The sequence below is a fragment of the Aquila chrysaetos genome, chromosome 5, assembly GCF_900496995.4.
Source record: "Aquila chrysaetos chrysaetos chromosome 5, bAquChr1.4, whole genome shotgun sequence".
NCBI lineage: Eukaryota > Metazoa > Chordata > Aves > Accipitriformes > Accipitridae > Aquila > Aquila chrysaetos.
In genome coordinates, this window is record NC_044008.1 from 69,597,863 (window position 1) to 69,615,706 (window position 17,844).

Sequence of the window (17,844 nt, forward strand, 5' to 3'; positions counted from 1 at the left end):
GAAATGCCACAGCCGAGGGCAGATCGGCTTCAGGTTGCTCTCCCTTCCTTTCGGAGGCGATCCTCGGGAAGCACCGGCAGGTCACTGCGCTCTGCTGCCTTCCTTGCCCCAGGGGAGGAGCAGGAGCCCCATGGCCTGGGGCACTGCCTGCGTGGTGGCCCAGTTCACTGCTGGTTGTACTGGTTGGCAGCCTTCATCACTCGGGGGGCAGTGAGGCCCAAACTCTGCCATGAAAAGCAACCCTGGTTTAAGAAATCCAATGGCAAGTCTTTACTAAATCAAGGGTTGATTGCGCCCGGGTCTGTCGGCTTTGCAGCGCTTAGCGCTGGGCACAGGACAGATGCGCAACCTTCCCTCCTCCCAAAGCACAGCGCGCTGCTGGTCCGGCCCTGCTGAACCCCGACGTGGGATGCAAACTTACCTGGTCCTCCCAGGAGGCTCTTAGTACCGTGCAGGATCCATCCAAGCTAGCCCAGAACTCAGCCCAAAGGCTCTAATCCTGGAAGGTGCTGAGCGACTCTGACTTCTGCTCCTCGTCTCTGGATTTTGGCACATGTTCAGCACGAGCAGGATCAGCCCCTTGCTGTAATAATCAGGGAACGAGGAACTCAGCTTGAGTGGATTTCCCCCCCCCCCCCCAATGCAAAAATGCTGTACATTCCTTTATGCAGGTTTCCATAGAGTTGAACTTCTACTATTTTTTTGTTGTCGCTGTTAAAGGGGTCGGCAATGCACTGTACAATGGGATCTGGCTGTCAGGAAATGTGGAGGAATTCAGGGACACTTTTAACATCTTGCTGGTGGGGTTGGAGGGCAGCATTAAAACCAGCATCCTGGAAATCTCCCCACCAAAGAGGAGGAAAAAGCCCGGAGGAGTCCCGGGAGAAGTTATGAAGACATACTGCTTTGTCAAGCCGGAGTTTAAACAAGTTATTTCTTCCCTACTTCCTTTGTTAAAATATGATATTCTAGCTTTAATTGCTTCAATCCTATTACTCGTTCCTTTTAGCAAGTGATTGTGTAGCCCCTTGCCGTGGGGAAATCCCCTGACTGCGGGTCCGTGTTATTTAGACAAGTACTCTTTCAGAAATAAATGCCATTCTTAGCATAGGGAAGTACTTTAGGTCTAAAGGGGTTAAGAAGGCCTCCCTGCATTCAGAAACATGCAGGGGTCCCACCGTGCCAGTTCCAGCCTTTTGAACTCTTTCCAGCTTTTTTTTCTTGCAACAAATCTGTCTGACTGCCACCAGGACATAGGAAGCGTGTGCCTGTCAAAGAAATCAAGTTTACTTTTTCTGACTTGTTAACAGAGGCAGGGTATAAATAGAGCTAACTCTGCTCAGACTATTAGCATTTCTCTTAAATTAAGGGGGTAACTTCCTAGGACCTTTAATCCAATGAGGTCCAGACCAAACTGCACTATCAACAGAGGCAGCAGAGGAGCTTGCTGAAGTTTTTACAAAAGTCAGGTGCATTTGGGTTCCTCGAAAATTTAAGGCTTACCAAAAAAAAAGCAACCCCGAGCAAACAAGAACTACCTCCAGCTTGGTCACTGCCATTGCCCTGGAGAAGTTCTGAGATGTTGTTGGTGCTGTTCACTCGGTGGATGTGGATCTTGCTGGGGAAGAGCAGTGTCCTCTTGCTTCTGGAGGTCTCTCTGAAAGGGAGAGCTCTACCTCCAATCCGGTATTCCCACGCTGGGATATGCCCCAATGACATGAACCCCAACCTGTGGGTAGACGCGCAGAGCACTTGCAAGAGAGAGTGCGAAGCTGATCTGGTGAGTGATGCACGGTTTTATCTCTCTGCGTCGCGGGCGACGGGGTTTGTCGGCGGGCTTGTTTGCACCGCAGTCTGCTTCTGTTCCAGATAGAAAGGCGCCGGCGCTGTGCGGGACTTGGTGCAGACAGCGCACGTATTTAATTGACCCGTGACCTATATAAAATAGAAAAGGTTCGATGAGTTACCAGTTAAGTGGGGAGGTGTGTGGCAGCTGTCACTTATGTCGATGTGGGTACAGCACTCGCTCTCTTTGAACATTTTCCTTGCTTTCTTGTCAAAAGAAACGTCCGAATTTGATACTCCAGAACTCGGCATGCCCTGGGGCCAAGCCGTAGCATTTTAGCAGTGTCACCACGCACTTTGTTGGTGGTGGCCATCACCAATGCTTTATATTCCTGGGAGGAATCCTGTATGAAATGGTTTGATTTAACATGTAAATCATCAGCCTTTGCTGCACTTGAAACACAAAGCGTGCTTGGAGTGCAAAACAGGGGCATGGTTAAAATGACCAGGCAGATGTTCTCTGTGATGCTCCCAGCTCAAAATGTGCTTAGCTTACAACCCTAAAATTCATTTTTCAACCTGTCAGCACTGCCAGCTCAAGCTGGCATCTGAAAATACCTGCTCGTCCTGCCTCTTACATCATGTCCAACAGCAAAGCTCCTGCAGCCCAAACCAGGCTGACAGCAACATGTCCCGTGCTGAAAAAAAGTCATTGGGTTTATGTTCTGTAGCCAGGTTGTTTCTGCAATGCTAAAAGGAGCAGTGGGGGGGGGGGGGGGGGGGGATAAAGAAAAAGGCTGGCCATCAAGTAAACAAAGAGATTTGCTCAGATGGATCCCATGTGTTATGAATGAAGGTGCTGGTTTTACTTTTGCCATTCCCAAATAAGCCCCCTTTATTTCAACTACCAGGTGCAGCAATGAATATTAAAACACTTGCAAAACCCCAGCTGCAGCAGCAGAGGACGTTGTTTGAATAACGTACTGGTCAAAAACTGAAAGCCAGAAGCCACTGGCTAAAAATACTCACTTTTGCTTTGTGGCAGCACAGAGTCCCTGGACCTCGCATGGAGTGAGTGGTCTGCAAGCAGCCGAGGACTCTGTCACCAACTTTGCTAAAGCCATGCTCCTTAACCTCAGCCGAAACCATTACCCGTTCTGGTTTCTAACTGCTTCTGAAACCTAGTAATGTGCTGCTGGAAATGGGGAAAGAGTTATGTTATTAGGTCATCTTTTTCCCAATAAGGAAAGGATACTGGACTCAGGGGAAGCTATTTAGTTTGGTAGCTTAAAAAACATTTTGTTCTCACTTACGGAGAAAGCCATTGGATTTCGGGGGGGGGGTTGCAGAGGTTTAACACACGGTGGAAGTGTGCCCTGTTGTGTACATGGTAGCAGCGTTCATGGTCCCTTAAAGTAATCCATAACAACACAGCAGCTGTGATCACACATATCAAATACCTTTTCTGCACAGAAGATGAAAATTCTGCTAAAATTAACTGCAATTTAGAGCTGACTGTAGCTGAGACGGGGTGTAATAAATCACTAGAAGAGCAATGCTGCATTTGAAAATAGGACTAAAATAGGACAGAGAAGCCATAATGAGCTGTTTTGGGTTTGTTTTTCTAAATACCATAGAAAAATTATTTTTGGAGCAAGAATTTCCTTACTTTTGAGATATTCTATTATTTCCTCTACAATGTGAACAATTACAAATCCTTGGCAGTTTCACCTCCAAGAGTAGGCTGTTAGTCTCAGGGAATTCAAATAATACTTTACATACTTCTGTGGAAAATAAGAAGGATTACTGCCTACAGCCATATGATAAGACTTTCCATCCGCTCTTGTTTCTCAGGGCTTGTCCTCAGGCATTTCGGAGAGTGCGGAAGGGGGGTTGTTGGTTCGGTAGTCAAGCAGTCCATGTGACTCTAGGAAAGACTTACGATGAGGTTAGTGTTTAAGAAACAGGAATACATTTTCCTCCTCGAGAGTCTTCTCTTGAAGCACTTCAGGTGTTTAGACATCTCTCGGGAGATACTGGGGGGGGATGTTTCTACTCATTGCCGGTGGGGACACTGAGTTTCAGGCCACAGATATCTGTGGCAGACCAGGTCCCCTGAGCTAACACCTCGAAAGGTTCTGGGCGCTCTGCTTGCTGGGTCTCTAAAAAGGACTTTACTCCGTCCCCAGTAACGATCAGGTCATTTTCTTTCCCCGCAGGAGTGCGAGACCTTTGAGAAGTGCTGCCCCAATGTCTGTGGAACGAAGAGCTGCGTGGCGGCTCGCTACATGGACGTCAAGGGGAAAAAGGGGCCGGTGGGAATGCCCAAAGAGGCAACCTGCGACCGTTTCATGTGCATCCAGCAAGGCTCAGAGTGTGACATCTGGGACGGGCAACCCGTCTGCAAGTGCAAGGACAGGTGTGAGAAGGAGCCGAGCTTCACCTGCGCCTCCGACGGGCTCACCTACTACAACAAGTGCTACATGGATGCAGAAGCTTGCATCAAAGGCATTACACTGAACGTCGTCACCTGTAGGTACCATCTGACCTGGCCAAACACCAGCCCTATCCCACCAGAAACAACAGCTCGCCCTACTACTGCCTATTCCGAGACAACGGTCATTGACATCTTGCCGCCTGCTCTAGTGAACAACCCCGTCCATCAGTCAGTCTACGTGGGAGAGACCGTCAGCTTCCTCTGTGATGTTACAGGGAGACCCAAGCCAGAAATCACGTGGGAAAAGCAGGTCGACGGGAAAGACAAAGTCATCATGAAGCCAAATCACGTCAGAGGGAACGTCGTGGTCACCAACATCGCCCAGCTGGTCATCTACAACACCCAGCTCCAAGACGCAGGCATCTACACCTGCACCGCCAAAAACAGCGGTGGCCTTCTCAGGGCTGATTTCCCTTTGTCAGTCATCAAAGGAGAACCCACATCCAAAGAAGCTTCCCAAAACAAAACACATTTTCCGACCGATGAGTGCCTGAAGCAACCAGACAGCGAGGACTGTGGGGAAGAGCAGACCAGGTGGTACTATGACGCAAAGAAAAACAACTGCTTTACTTTCATCTATGGGAACTGTAACAGCAACCTCAACCACTTTGAGACCTACGAGAACTGTATGCTAACATGCATGAATGGCCCAATCAACATTTGCAATCTGCCAGCCCTCCAAGGTCACTGCAAGGCCTACGAGCCCAGATGGGCCTATAACAGCTTGACAAAGCAGTGCCAGTCCTTCATTTATGGCGGGTGCGGAGGCAACGAGAACAACTTTGAGAGCCGGGAAGCCTGCGAAGAGATGTGCCCTTTCCCGAAGAACACGCACTGCAAAGCTTGCAAACCACGCCAGAAGCTGGTGACAAGCTTCTGCAAAAGCGACTTTGTTATCCTGGGCCGTATAACAGAGCTGACGGAAGACCAAGACTCGGGACATGCCCTGGTGACAGTGGAGGAGATTCTCAAAGATGAAAAAATGGGATTAAAATTCCTGGGGAAGGAACCACTAGAAATCACGCTTTTGAACATGGACTGGAGCTGCCCATGTCCCAACATGACCACAGTGGATGGCCAGCTCATCATCATGGGAGATGTCCACAATGGCATGGCTGTCCTACAGCCAGACAGCTTTGTGGGGACCTCCAGCATCCGGCGCGTGCGGAAACTCCGCGAAGTCATCCACAAGAAAACCTGTGAGCTTTTGAAAGAGTTCCTAGGATTGCATTAACCTCCTTCACACGTGTCAGCCTTCCAGACCCGTGTGTTATGTAGGGCTAACAAGCGCTAGGCTAGTGCACAAACTAAACAAGCTGTTTGAAGATACACCGTAGGAATTATGCAGAACCCTTATTTTAATCCATTAATGATGCTTAGCAACAATGTAGTATGTTCTTTGGCAAGCACGTAAAACAGCAGCAAAAGGCTATTAATCTTGCATTGAAATCAATTCGTCCATATAGGAGTGCCATTTAACTAGATGACTCACTGCAGTAATTATACAATTTTTATGTAGCTTCCATCATAAATGATGGAATTCATAGCATTTGTTTATCTAATTGGTACACAGCTAAGTAATATATAATGTCAACTTAATCTGTCTCATTTACAGTATGGAAATGTTATGGTAAGTCATTATAAGTAAGTCACACTCTCGTCTCCTCATAGCAGCACTAATATTTTAAGAGGAAAGCCTGTAAATTATTGTCTGTATTTACAGTTGTGCACATTTAACCAATCTATGCGTTATGAATTTGCTTCTTTTAATTGAAATTTTCCTAGCAGTTTTCTCTGGATCGTACCTCGTTTTTAAATGGCAACTACTACCTATCTTGCAATCCTTACTGGAGAAAAAACTCCCTTCATCCTACGCCCAGGACAACAGGTCCCTGTAGAAGCTCAAGGCACGGTCTCACCCTGAAATGACTTTTCTGTCATCAGAACAAGGTCAGCAAACACCCTCATTCCATTGCACTTCCCTGTTTCCGTTTTAATCAATATATTGTCTATCACAAAAAGTCCAAGGCAGAAGGATGGCAGTGTGCTGCCAGCTGTCTTGCTTTTGAAAATCCTTTACACCTGAGCATATGCAGCAATTTATTGCTTATTTTCATTAAAATCCTGCTTTTATAGGCGAGAGAGTAAAGTAAGAGGAGTCAGGACAAAATTCAAAATAGAAAAGTGCAATACACAGTCTGCAGACTGTATCACACAGACACAGAGCTGTTGAAACCAAACTGCACAGACACAGACATGCAGAGTGGGCACTCTTTAAAGGCATTTATCAATTTGACCCTTTTAGAGCATTCTTGCAAACCGCGGAAAACATTTTCCGCCAGGCCAATGTATATACGCGTATGAATAAATACCCTAAGACAGCACGGGCTGTGGGTGTGAGCGCGTGCAGACGCATGGGATTGATCATTTTAACATTTGTGTGTCCAAAAATGTAACATTTGCCTATGCAAAAATCCTTAAATAAAGAAAAGGCTGATCCTGGAAAAATCCTGCCTCCGCTAAGGACTGTCATTGCAGGGAAGAGGGGCGAGCGTGGCACGGCGAGCCTTATCGTTGGTGGGTTCGGCGAGTTACTACGGCGGTGCCCGGAGCTTTCTGCCTTGCACAAAAGGCCAGTTCAAGGCTGGACCGGTGTCAAGACACGTCTGGGCGAGAGGAGGGAAGGTGCAGCGAGCGCTGCTCCGTGGTGCCATCTGACGGGCTTGCTGCGGGGCGGGCGGCGGGCACGCGTCTGCTTCTGCACGTGGGTGTTGGGGCTGGGTATGGTTAAGGGCCGGGGGAAGGAGATTAAATAGGTAGATGCTGGGCTTCAGCATGACGTGCAAGGCTCTAAACGCCCCCCCCCGGAGCCTGCACACGTTGGATATTTTGCTGTTGCAGGGAGGAAAACTAACAGTGAGGGTAACGGCGTTGAATGTGGGGCCAGCTGTGGTTTCTGTGAAGGCTTTCCATGCCCTGCACCAGACACGGGCAGCGACCACAGCGTGATGGAGAACTGGGCTCCTCTCCAAGTGGTCTGGGCTTGGGTTACGTCCAAAATGCTCCGGCAACGGGAATGGATCTAAATCTCCAGTTATTTGTATAATTTCAGAAGAAGCTGGGTGGGAGGGAGAGGAGCCTGCTTCAGACTTGCTGACCAAGAAAATATCTGCTTGGTTTATCGTTGCACCTTTCCTACGTGTAAATGAGAAAAACTCCGATTAAAGGTCTATAACGTTTGTGTATGTTCTTGTGAAGACCATTTTCTGGAGCTGGGAGATGCCGGCTCCGCTGCCCTCTGAAGCGGTTAGCACCTCTGCCGGATCATCCCTGGCTGTAGCAAGTGTCACTTGTTTCGATGGCTCATCTATCATTTTTCAAGCAAGCCGTAGGAAGTGGCATGTTCTTGCCGTACTTTCTAACACAGAGGCATCGGAGGATGAAGGTTTAATAAAGACTGGCTTTATATGGCTCTTTTTTTTTTCCAAAAGCTAAAGGATTTTGCAAGTGTGGGAGTGTTGGAGTGACTCGGGAGACATGTACCCGGTTGTTCCAGAAGAGCTGGGATGCAAACGTAGCTGAGAGCAAAAAGCACACGATTCATTGCTTTTCCAGCTAGCACATTACAGCGCTTAAGCCTGGGGTCTAAAACGCAGTCTTAACTTCTACTCTGTTAAACCCCTGGGAATTAAGCCTGCACTTAAGCGAAGTCAGCGTGCAAGCGATCTGCTGCGCTGCGACCCAGGGTTGCGCAAGGCGTAACGTGTCTCCCAGCCCCCTTCGCGCATGCGAGGGCTTGCTTGCGCGGGGGATCCCGGGGACGTTTTGGGTCAGTTTTCCAACGTGGTGCAATGCAAGGGGACACTGAACAGGCCAGCCCAGCTCCCAGACGCGGTACGGCCACACTCGCGTAGCTCCTGCCCAAACCTACGGAGCCGGGTTGCTTCCAAGCCCCGCGGTGTCTGTGGGACGGCTCTGTGCCGGGCAGACGCGCCCTCGGCACGAGGGCGAGCGTCAAACCCAGCTGCCATCCCTCACCGGTCCCGCACGGGGACGCGCTCCCTGCCCTGCTATGGATCGGGTTGATCCGTTCGGCTCCTGTGGTGCCACGCAGGCGCGCCAGCCGGGACCAGCTTGGTGCCAGCAAGCAGCCCCACAGTGACAGGTCGCCCCGAGAAAGCAAATATTGGACGTGACCAATATGACGCTGGGAGACCCCCGGGGGCGCAGAGGGCTGCGGCAGCTCTGCTGCGCTGAAACACCACGTCTGTCCCGAGGCAGAAGGAGCAGTGCCACGGGCATCCCCTCGCCTGCTCGCCGAGGGGGAAAAACCGTCCCTGGCCATCCCGAGAGCACCGCACCTCCCCGTGGCATGGGACTGACCCTAACCCCGAGCCTCTCCACCTTCTGACCTTGAAGAATTTAGCTCTCCACTCAAAGCTAGTATTTTAGTTCAGCCTCTCATTAAACCCTTAAGAAGCCTAAAATTCAAGTCTGACCAGTCAGCCAGCCTGAGGAAAGCCTACGCGCAGGGCCAGGCGCTGAAGGATGTCGTTAAAGCCTTTGCAAGGCTAATAGGTACTTGCATGCGGCTCCTGATCAGAAAATCCCTTTTGTGTTGCTCGTGCCCTCAGTTTTCCGTCCTGCTCTCTGGGGTGCATCTCTCTAGGTTGCCAGAAAGCTGGAAGGACACGCCGGTATCTAAAGTTTGTATTAAGCGTATGAAAGGAGAGAGAGGGAAAGGGAAAAGCCTGCTTGACTCCTCTCCTCGCACGGCAGAGGGCTGGGAAGGAGCACGAGCGCCTGTTTGAGGCTCCGGGGAAGAGCTGGAGGAAGGATGCCACCTCCAAAGCTGCACGGCCACGGCCAGCGGCCGCTGTCAAAGCTCTCCTCCACGTGCGGACACCAGAGAAGCAGCATTTTCTGCAGACGCTGGCCTGGGAAGCAGCAAGGGAGCTGGGTCGGAGACCTGCAGGACGTCCCCGGCGCTCAGGGACGGATCGGGGAGGCAGGAGGAAAGCGCAGAGCCGCTGGCCCCAGCGCGGCATGCCCACCTCCCAGTCTGGAGTGAAGATGAAATGTGCAACACACGAATCTGCAAACCCTGCAGCTAGAGCTCAATGGAAACCATCTAGCAGATGGATCGGAAAATGAGTCACGGGTTATTGTGCAAACCGTCTGTGCAGCCCAGCTATATTAACAGGGGGACAAAATACCAGCAAAAAAGCGACGGCGTGCAGCTTCTGCACAGGACACTGCTAGAGCACGTCCGGATTACGTACGGGGCCTGATGCATTATACAGCCGGCGGTGCAGGGCACGAGGGCCTCGTGTTAGCACGCACGGAGAGATGGCTGGATGATTACTCAGAGATAGGATCCCGCATCACCACAAAGCCCAGAGCAGCTGAGGTCAAAGGAAAGAGGAAATTGAGTGTGTTCTCATTGCAGGGGCTCGAGATGAGGTCAGGCAGAAGTTTTTACAGGCAACCAGCTCCAGAGCTAGGAGCAAACAGAGATGATGACACCGTTGGAATATGATTCAGACAGCAAAGGTATTTAAGAGCTTAGCTCCCAGTTGTTGCAAAGGGAATTAGGGACCCCTGCGAGAATTACTGCCTGGCCACGGGTCTCGGTTCCTGAGGGAGGTGGCTGTGACGAAAGTCATGCGCGGCTTCAGCCAGCAGCTAATGACTTCCCGCAAAAAGGAGGAGTAATTCAGCTGGCACCAAATTAACACCTCGCACCACAAGACCCACTTCCTCCACCTGAAGCACCTTGCGCCCTGCTTTGCTGTAATTTGTGCCATGTGCACGTGCTGTGAAATTCTCTGTGTAGATATTTACCAGGAAAAGATCGGGGCCAGGCTGGGTGTATACACCGAGGCTGGATGGAGCCAGGTTTCCGAAGGCACGGCTGCCAAAATGTCACCCTGAGCGAGAACTTCGAGTTTAAAGCCTGTGTTTTTATACCAAATATTTAGTGTTTTCCCCTTCACCGGCACTGGTTACTGATTGACTACAAGTGACCTCCAACCGCCTTATTGATTTACAGTGGCTGTCAAAGGACAAAAAATGAGCCCCATGTCCAGGATCTGGGAAATACTCTGAATGGAGGTTGCACAACCGAATAAATGTTCTGCCGGCTCTTTAAATCTTGGGCGAAAAAAAAAAAAAAAAAGTCCGCTTGAGCTCCTGATCTACAATGCAAACACCAGTGGGATATGAAGATAACACTGCAGCACTAGCGGACATATCTATTAGCCAAAAAGGCGGCGCAGCCTGTTTAATTCACAGCTATTTATGGTTCGGCAAATGATATGACATTCAGGCCTGAGAGTTTAGAAAGTGAATGGGAAGTCTTCCAAAGGCTGCTATGTGGTTCAGGTTTCAAAGTCAGGAAACTCTCTGATTTCGGTGTTTTCCTCTGTGCACATCCCTATTACCACCTTTCTTCGGAGCCAACCCTCCACGGTACCAGCTTGCGCTGGGTGCTTACCCATCCGACCGCTGAACTGTGAGCCCAGCCGGCACGGTTTGGAGGGTCTCCTCCAAACCTCAGCCTTGCTGGTGGACACGGACCTGCACGTGCTGCAGAAGCCCGTGGTCGCAGCAGCTCTGACAACGGCAATGAGAGCAAAACCCAACGGACGTGAATTATGGCCAGTTTGGGGAGGGGACAAGCCTCTTCCAGACCCCGCTCCGGGGCATCTTGTACGAACCCCTGGGGCCCGAGACACTGGTGCTTACTGGATGGAAAGGGCCATGGGTCTTGCCCCACCTGGCAATTCCTACGCCCTCTCATTTGTCCCAGCGTTGGCTAGAAATGCGGGAGGAAAGGAGAAGGCTGGAGAAAAGAGAAAGAGGAAAAGATTCATCTAGAGGGAGGAGGGGAAGCATTTTTTCACCTTAAACTGGCATAACAACACGGTAGTTGGACTGGATTAACTGGCATAAAAAGGAACTACCCATAAAGGGGTTTGTGCCTTCTCTTCCTCCTTCGCTCCACTCCCAACACACCCAAACCAAGGGGGTTATTGTAACATGTGTAAAGGACATGACTTCCTCTACTGCTTGAAATAAATAGAAAAACAACAGTAACAAACCTCCAGGATCAGATGGTATTCACCCAAGGGTAAAAGTACTCACATAAAAAATTGCTTAACCATTAACTGCAGTGGATAACCTTTGCGTCAGTCTGCAGCAGGACCAGAGGATGGAAGGTGGCAAACATGGGGCTAATTTTAGAAAAGAGTTCCCTGGAGCTGGGTATGAAAACTCAGCAAGTCTGGTAGAAACTGTAATGGAGATAAAACTCACAGTTGAGTGATAAATATGATGTAAAGAGGAAGAGGCTGTGGACTTCAACAGAGGGAAGTGATACTCCGTAACACTTAACTTTCTTTGAAGCAGTCACGAGGACGGAGATGGTCCAGCTGATAGACTTGGATCAAGGCTTGAGAGCAACTTCCTCACCCAAGGCTTTTAAGGACGTCCTTCGGGGAGAGGTAAGGCAGTCTCTTGAGCCAACAACTGGTTGAAACACCCAAAAGAAAGGGTGAGACCGAAAGGTCAGTTTTCACAATGAAGGGACGTCATCGGCAGCGTCCCAGGGCTGCTCGATGGTCTGGAAGAGGGATGGGAGAGGTGGGTTACAAAGGTTGCTGTTGAGATCAAGTTATTTAGGGCTGCAAAAACGCAAGCTGACTGTGAGGAGCTGTAGAAGGGCATCGTAACACCAAGTGACAGCATGATAAAATAGCAGATGAAATTCAATATTGATTAATATACATGGTGGGGGAAAGCGAGTCCTAGCTGTGAATTCCTATGATAACTTCAAACAAGCTCTTCCCATTTGAGACCTCGATGATCCACACATGGATCTGACCAGGGCAGCCGGTCCAGCCTGCTTCTGGTGTGCAGGCAGCCCCCTGGGCAGATCCTGTACATCGCACCTCTCAAAAGAGCGCCAGCAGCTTGACAACTTGCAACGTTCCCATTAACAAGCACAAAAGCCTACGGACATCTTAAAAACCCAGCAGCGCTTGCACATCATGCTCAGACTGCGTTGGTTACCGCCTGGCTAAGAAAACACTACTTGCTACTAGAGACTTGCTTCTAAGATCACCAGATAAATCTCAGCCACATCCCAGCCCCATAAAGTCAAATCTTGCTGAAACAGGAACCTTAACGTCCATCTGCTTCCCCACAAGCGCACCGTGCTGCAGGAGGGACAATGGTCACAGTCACAAACCCTTCCACCTCTAGAGCCCCCAGGCTTTTTGGGAAGTGTCCCGCAATTGCTGCATCTACGGCGCTTGGGGAAGATGCTGGAAATCACAAAGCTCCATCTGGAAACGACTCCAAGGTTGGCCTTGGCCAAGACACTCCATCCCTGGACAGAAAGCAAGGTGCAACCGGGATAGTCTAGAGACAGCTGTGGGGCAGAGGAGGTCTCACTGTCCTCACCATATAAACAGGCAGCGTCAGGTTCTCCATCCAGCAATGTCCAACACAAAATTTAATTACACGAGCCAAAACCAAGCACCACGACCCAACTAGTCACACACGCACACTTACTGCACCCACCGCAGCCCCAGCATGGAGGACCCAAGGTCTTCCTCACACGGTCACACCTTCCTATTTTTGCAATATTTGGGGTGCAAAGAAAAAAAAACAAAACCAAACCAACCCTCATCCCTGAAATGACGTCACATCGCTGGAAAATTGGGGCAGGAGCGTCCAGCTACTCCCAGCGCCTGACACGAGATGGCGTGTGGCATCACGGATTGGGGACCTGGCACTTTGCAGCCGCCTGGTTTAGTCGCTCCTTCAAGTGAAGCATCCTCCGGTTGTGGTTCGATTTGCCTCGCCCTGGTTAATTTAACTGTTTCACAAACACTTGGCTGTATAATTTAGATTTTCGAAGTGGAAAGGGACCCCCCGGCTCCCAGCTGGATGGCTGGTTTTCGTTTGACTGCTTTCATCCTTGTCTGGTTAGTAACATAGCAGGGGAGATTTTAGGTTTATACGGGGGAAAAAAAAAAGATATAGTAGGGAGTGTGACAAGGCAATCAAATCCATTTCCAGAGCTGCAGGAAAAAGGCACAATGTATAATTTATTTGAGGCTTTTTCTCTCCCTGTTTGCAGATTGCACAGTTTCTAAATATATTGGTCCAGTTATTCAAAATTATTCATGAATCTCTTCAGTGAATAATACTTGACCTGCAGATCATCCAAAAAGTGAATATTGCAATCAAATTCTCCATTTCTGCTGTAATTTATTGTAGCTAACAGATGTATACTACTCAGGTAATTAACTCGGGATGAAACTCAAATTGTATATTTGATTATAATATTTGCAATTCACAATTTTTACTGCGCTAGCTAGCTCCAAAAGTCATCTAATCAAGAGATGGGCAAGAGCATTTCATGTCTGACATAACAAATTGCTACTTTTATCAGTCGGTTTGGCGTTTCGGTGAAGGAGCGGCCGTTCACAAGCACGTGCGACCGGAGCCGCAGGGCTGGAAGGGCTGTATATAGACACAGCAGGCTCGCACCGAGTCAGCAGAGAATAAACATAGATTAAAAGGAAAAAGTTAATGGCTTTCTCAGATCTACTCGTCTAACAGGTGTGATAAGCAGGACTTACACCAAAATCTCCTTATCTGTTGGGTCTCTGATGGTGCTTTTCCCCTGAAAATATCAAGAGCAGGATGGGGCGGGCGTTTTTCTCCTCGACTGTCCGGCCCATGTCTGTGCTTCAGATTATTTACCGTGTTTGTATTATGGAGCTGCCTGGAAGGGGGCCACACTCTGCAAACACCGATGGAGAGCTGCAACTCGCCTGCCGAGAGCTTACAGTCCCAAGAGACGGGTGACAGGACGGAGCGAGTGGTCCCTCGGTGCCACGGCCCGGCAGAGCATCCTCCGTCCCGGTCGTAGAGCCTGGAAGGGCTGAACCACCTTTCTGCAACTGTTACGTGTTGGGCTTTCGATTACAGAAATATCTAAGCGCGCTGGCAACCCAAAGCATTTAGGGATCATGAGTCACATCTCCCAGTGTCACAAACTTGGCGTTAAAATCTTGTTATTTCTTATAAATAAATAAATTCTTGGGTGGTTTGGTCGTTCTTTTAATTTGCCTTCAGCTGGCAGAGCCTTTCAGCCATCACAGATTTACGCTTTCCTTTGCCACCACCAGCATTAAACATACACGCTTTTTCTCACTTTTATTCGTGACTGGAAGTTTAAGGTCTCACTTAGTCACAGAATCTCCAAAGCAGGAGCTTTCGGAGATCTATCAACCACGACAAGACTCACAGGAGGGTCAGGAGGAGCAGCGTTGCCACCGAGGGACTTTCTGTGCGCTCTAAAAAAGTTTTCTCCGAGATGGAATGCTCTGATGCATTTCACTCGGGTAGTGGCTGTTTGCCTGCTCACCTTAGGTGTGCTGGGAGGCAAACAGGTTTTGGAGATGGTCTTTTTGGTTTGGCTTTTGGTTTCCTGCAAAATTATTAGCCCTTGTGGCTCAGCAATGTGTGCCAGCCAGAAATCCTGCCCCGCAGCCACCAGCTGCCTCACAAAGACTGTCACCCAGCCCCTCCGCCGCAGGCTCCAGCAATATATTCATCCCGAGATGCACTTCTACACCTGTTACTTATTGATTCCATTTCTCATGTTTAGCTATAGAAGTTTTTCAGCAGACAAAAACTGAAGGAGGATTTGCTGCTCCTACCCTGGCAGGAAGATTTACACATGAGCAAATGATTTGTAACAAATATAGTGTAAGATAGATGGAGCTGCTTCTCTTGTTCACAAATTATTCACAGACTATGGGCTTGAAGGGGAAGAAATTTTTTCCTTGCTTTGTAAAATACACACATATGCATTTTTTTATTGTTATTTATGACTACTTTCACTGTAAAAAACACTCCTGAGAGCATCTTTTGCAGAATTATTGCAGCTCCCAGGTTGTTTAGTTGGTAATCTGGAGAGAGGACAGGGTTGGAGGTTTTTTTCCCTTTCTCCTTTTTTTAGTAATTGCCTTGACCAGTGAGACTTTTGTCACGGGTTTGAGCCTCTGGGCATTACAAGGTGATAAAATTTAAGTTCCTGGCCTCCACTTTTCTCACCAGTCTGCTCAAGGGAGCATATCACAGAAACAGCTCCTGGATTTTGCTGGGCGAGCACTGCTCCTTAAATCAAGCTCCAGGGCAAGTGCTCACGACCATTTGAGATTGCGTTCTGCGAGCATTCCCAAGCGTGATGAAAAAATGCTGTTTCTAGAAATGTTTCTGGCAAGAAGGGAGGTTTCTAGAGCCTCAGGTGCCACCGCAGGAGGCTGGGAGATGGACACCAAATAGAAACAGGGACCCTCGACACGCTGAAAGGCTCAGAAGGATATTTCTAGGTAGGACTTTTGGAGTTTGGCTTGTATTCCATGTTTCTCATATAAAGAACTAGTTTTCCTTTTCTAGATAAAGCTTTCTTTTCCCTACTTCCATAGCTAGAATTAAAATGCATCTCCGTGTACTTGGTAATGCCATGAGTGGGGGCAGATCCTCCACCCAGCTGTGCTACATTCATATGTAATTTGGAGTTTTCCTTCTTGGCCAGCCAGGTAAGTGAAGCAGCTCCAAGCCTCGTTCTTGCGGTAGCTGCATCCTGCAGGAGTCATGCAGCCCTGTGAAATGGGCATTGCTACAGTCTGCCTTACAAAATCTAACAGTTCATTAAAAAAAAAAAAAAAAAAAAAAAAAGTTATATTTTTGCCCTGAAGATCCAGACGCTGCTAGGTGCTAACTAGGTCACTATTCAAATCCCTGTCTTCATGGCTCCTGCGTTCCAGATGCGAGCGTGTGTGTCTACGTTACCTGTCGATTTGCGCAAATCACGTAACATATGCAAAACTCATTGGCCTGTAAGCTGAGCAAATATACAATTGGTCTGTGAATCCATTATTGGTAGGAGCAGATGGGTTGCTTGCTTAAATAAATGCATTTACAAACTCCTCTAGGTTTGCTTTCAAAAACACCAGTTTGTTTACATAACGTGGTGTAGCCAGGCTCCTACACTCTGCTCACCAAACCTTCCCTGGCCTGGAGTTCAGGTGCTTTCATTTTTGCATAAAGAAAATCTGAACACGAATATGTTTTTGCAGACATAACAAAAAAAACCCCAGAAAAATCTCTTTTGATTTGTAATGTATGAGTAAAGCATTGTTTACGTTCACGCACTGTTAATTGGAAGCATCCATAATACATCAGTCGGAGACAGAGCAAAACAGACGCAGAATAAAAATATCTACAATGACCTGGTCCTGCAAATGCTGAGTAACTTTATGCTCTGGAGCAGAAGCTGCCTCGAACAAAATCATTTTATTCATTCCTTCTGGAGCTGCACGTAGGGGATGGCTGGAGTTAGCAAGAGCAAGGGAGGGAAATAAAAAGCTACATTTTCCCTTGCTCTGCTCTTGCATCCTCAGCCGAGAGAAAAAGTCAATGGGCTGGGGAAAAGCACATTTGTTTGCTTTGTGGCTGCTTGGGTGGGTGTCGCTCATTCACCTGGGGGAGCCCATTTCCACCCAGCCCAGTCCTCCGTCCTGGCTCAACGCGGCCAGCTCTCGCCCAACCGGACAGCCCGCAACCCGCCACCGCTCCCCGGACACCCTGGAGACCTTCTGCTGGAGAGGAGGAGGAGGAGGAGGAGGAGGAGAGCACGCTCACGTGGCTCATCAGCTGCCTGCGCAAAAACCACGCTGGTGGTTTCAGCCCCGTTCCCGCAGCACGGCTGCCGCGAGCGCACGCGCGCGGCGGGCTCTCAATGGCCACCTTTGTTGGCAGCCCCGGGCAGGAGCACGCCGGCCGCTGACGTGGCACCCGGCTCCGTCCCCTTGCCCCGTCCCCTGCGCCGGGAGGCTGGCCCGGGAGGAGAACCCTGCCTTCGGCCACAAGCAGGGGCTCGGACTTACGCCCTTCCTAATTTTTATGTTGGCTTTTACGTCTTAAAAAAGAAAACGAAACGAAGAAAGGAGCCCAGCAGACGAGGGAGGAGGTGGAGGCATTTCCCCTTCGATACCTCCTTCCTCTTTCTTCATTTCCTTATTTCCCCCCTTCCAGTTTCTTCGCCTACCTGTTGAAACGTGGTTACCACGACACGGTAACGGAAAAGCTGCAATTCTAATGCAGGAAGCTGTTACAATTTTAAATAATTGCTTTAAAAAAACCCGACAACCCAAGGGAAGAAAGCGTTCCCCCTCGCCACGCTGCCACCCGTAGCACCCAGCGCCGCTGACCGCCCCGCTCGCCACGCTGGCACTTCTTGGCAGACACAATCCCACCCCGGCAAAAGTCAATGTTTACATTTGTCACGTATATTTATAGTGCATCCTAGACCCAGCCGTGCCTCAACACAGCCTCGTGGGCCAATTGCCATGTTGAGAGGCACCTCCCAGCAAATGTTCCTCCGTTTCTGGAAGGACAGAGGAAAAGAAAAATCCCCACATGAATCCTGGAAGACGCTGGCTGCAGGGTCCCCGTTTCACCAGTCCTTCAGGTTC

General features: G+C 49.2%; 1 protein-coding gene across 1 annotated transcript; it reads left to right on the top strand.

The window, feature by feature from the left end:
* The first annotated feature begins 1,164 nt into the window (after window positions 1-1,164).
* Window positions 1,165-6,790, top strand: WFIKKN2 (WAP, follistatin/kazal, immunoglobulin, kunitz and netrin domain containing 2). Its single transcript, XM_030016016.2, has 2 exons — window positions 1,165-1,780; window positions 4,005-6,790. The coding sequence occupies exons 1-2, from the start codon at window positions 1,580-1,582 to the stop codon at window positions 5,514-5,516; spliced, it is 1,713 nt and encodes a 570-aa protein (XP_029871876.1). The 5' UTR covers window positions 1,165-1,579; the 3' UTR covers window positions 5,517-6,790.
* The last annotated feature ends 11,054 nt before the right edge of the window (window positions 6,791-17,844 follow it).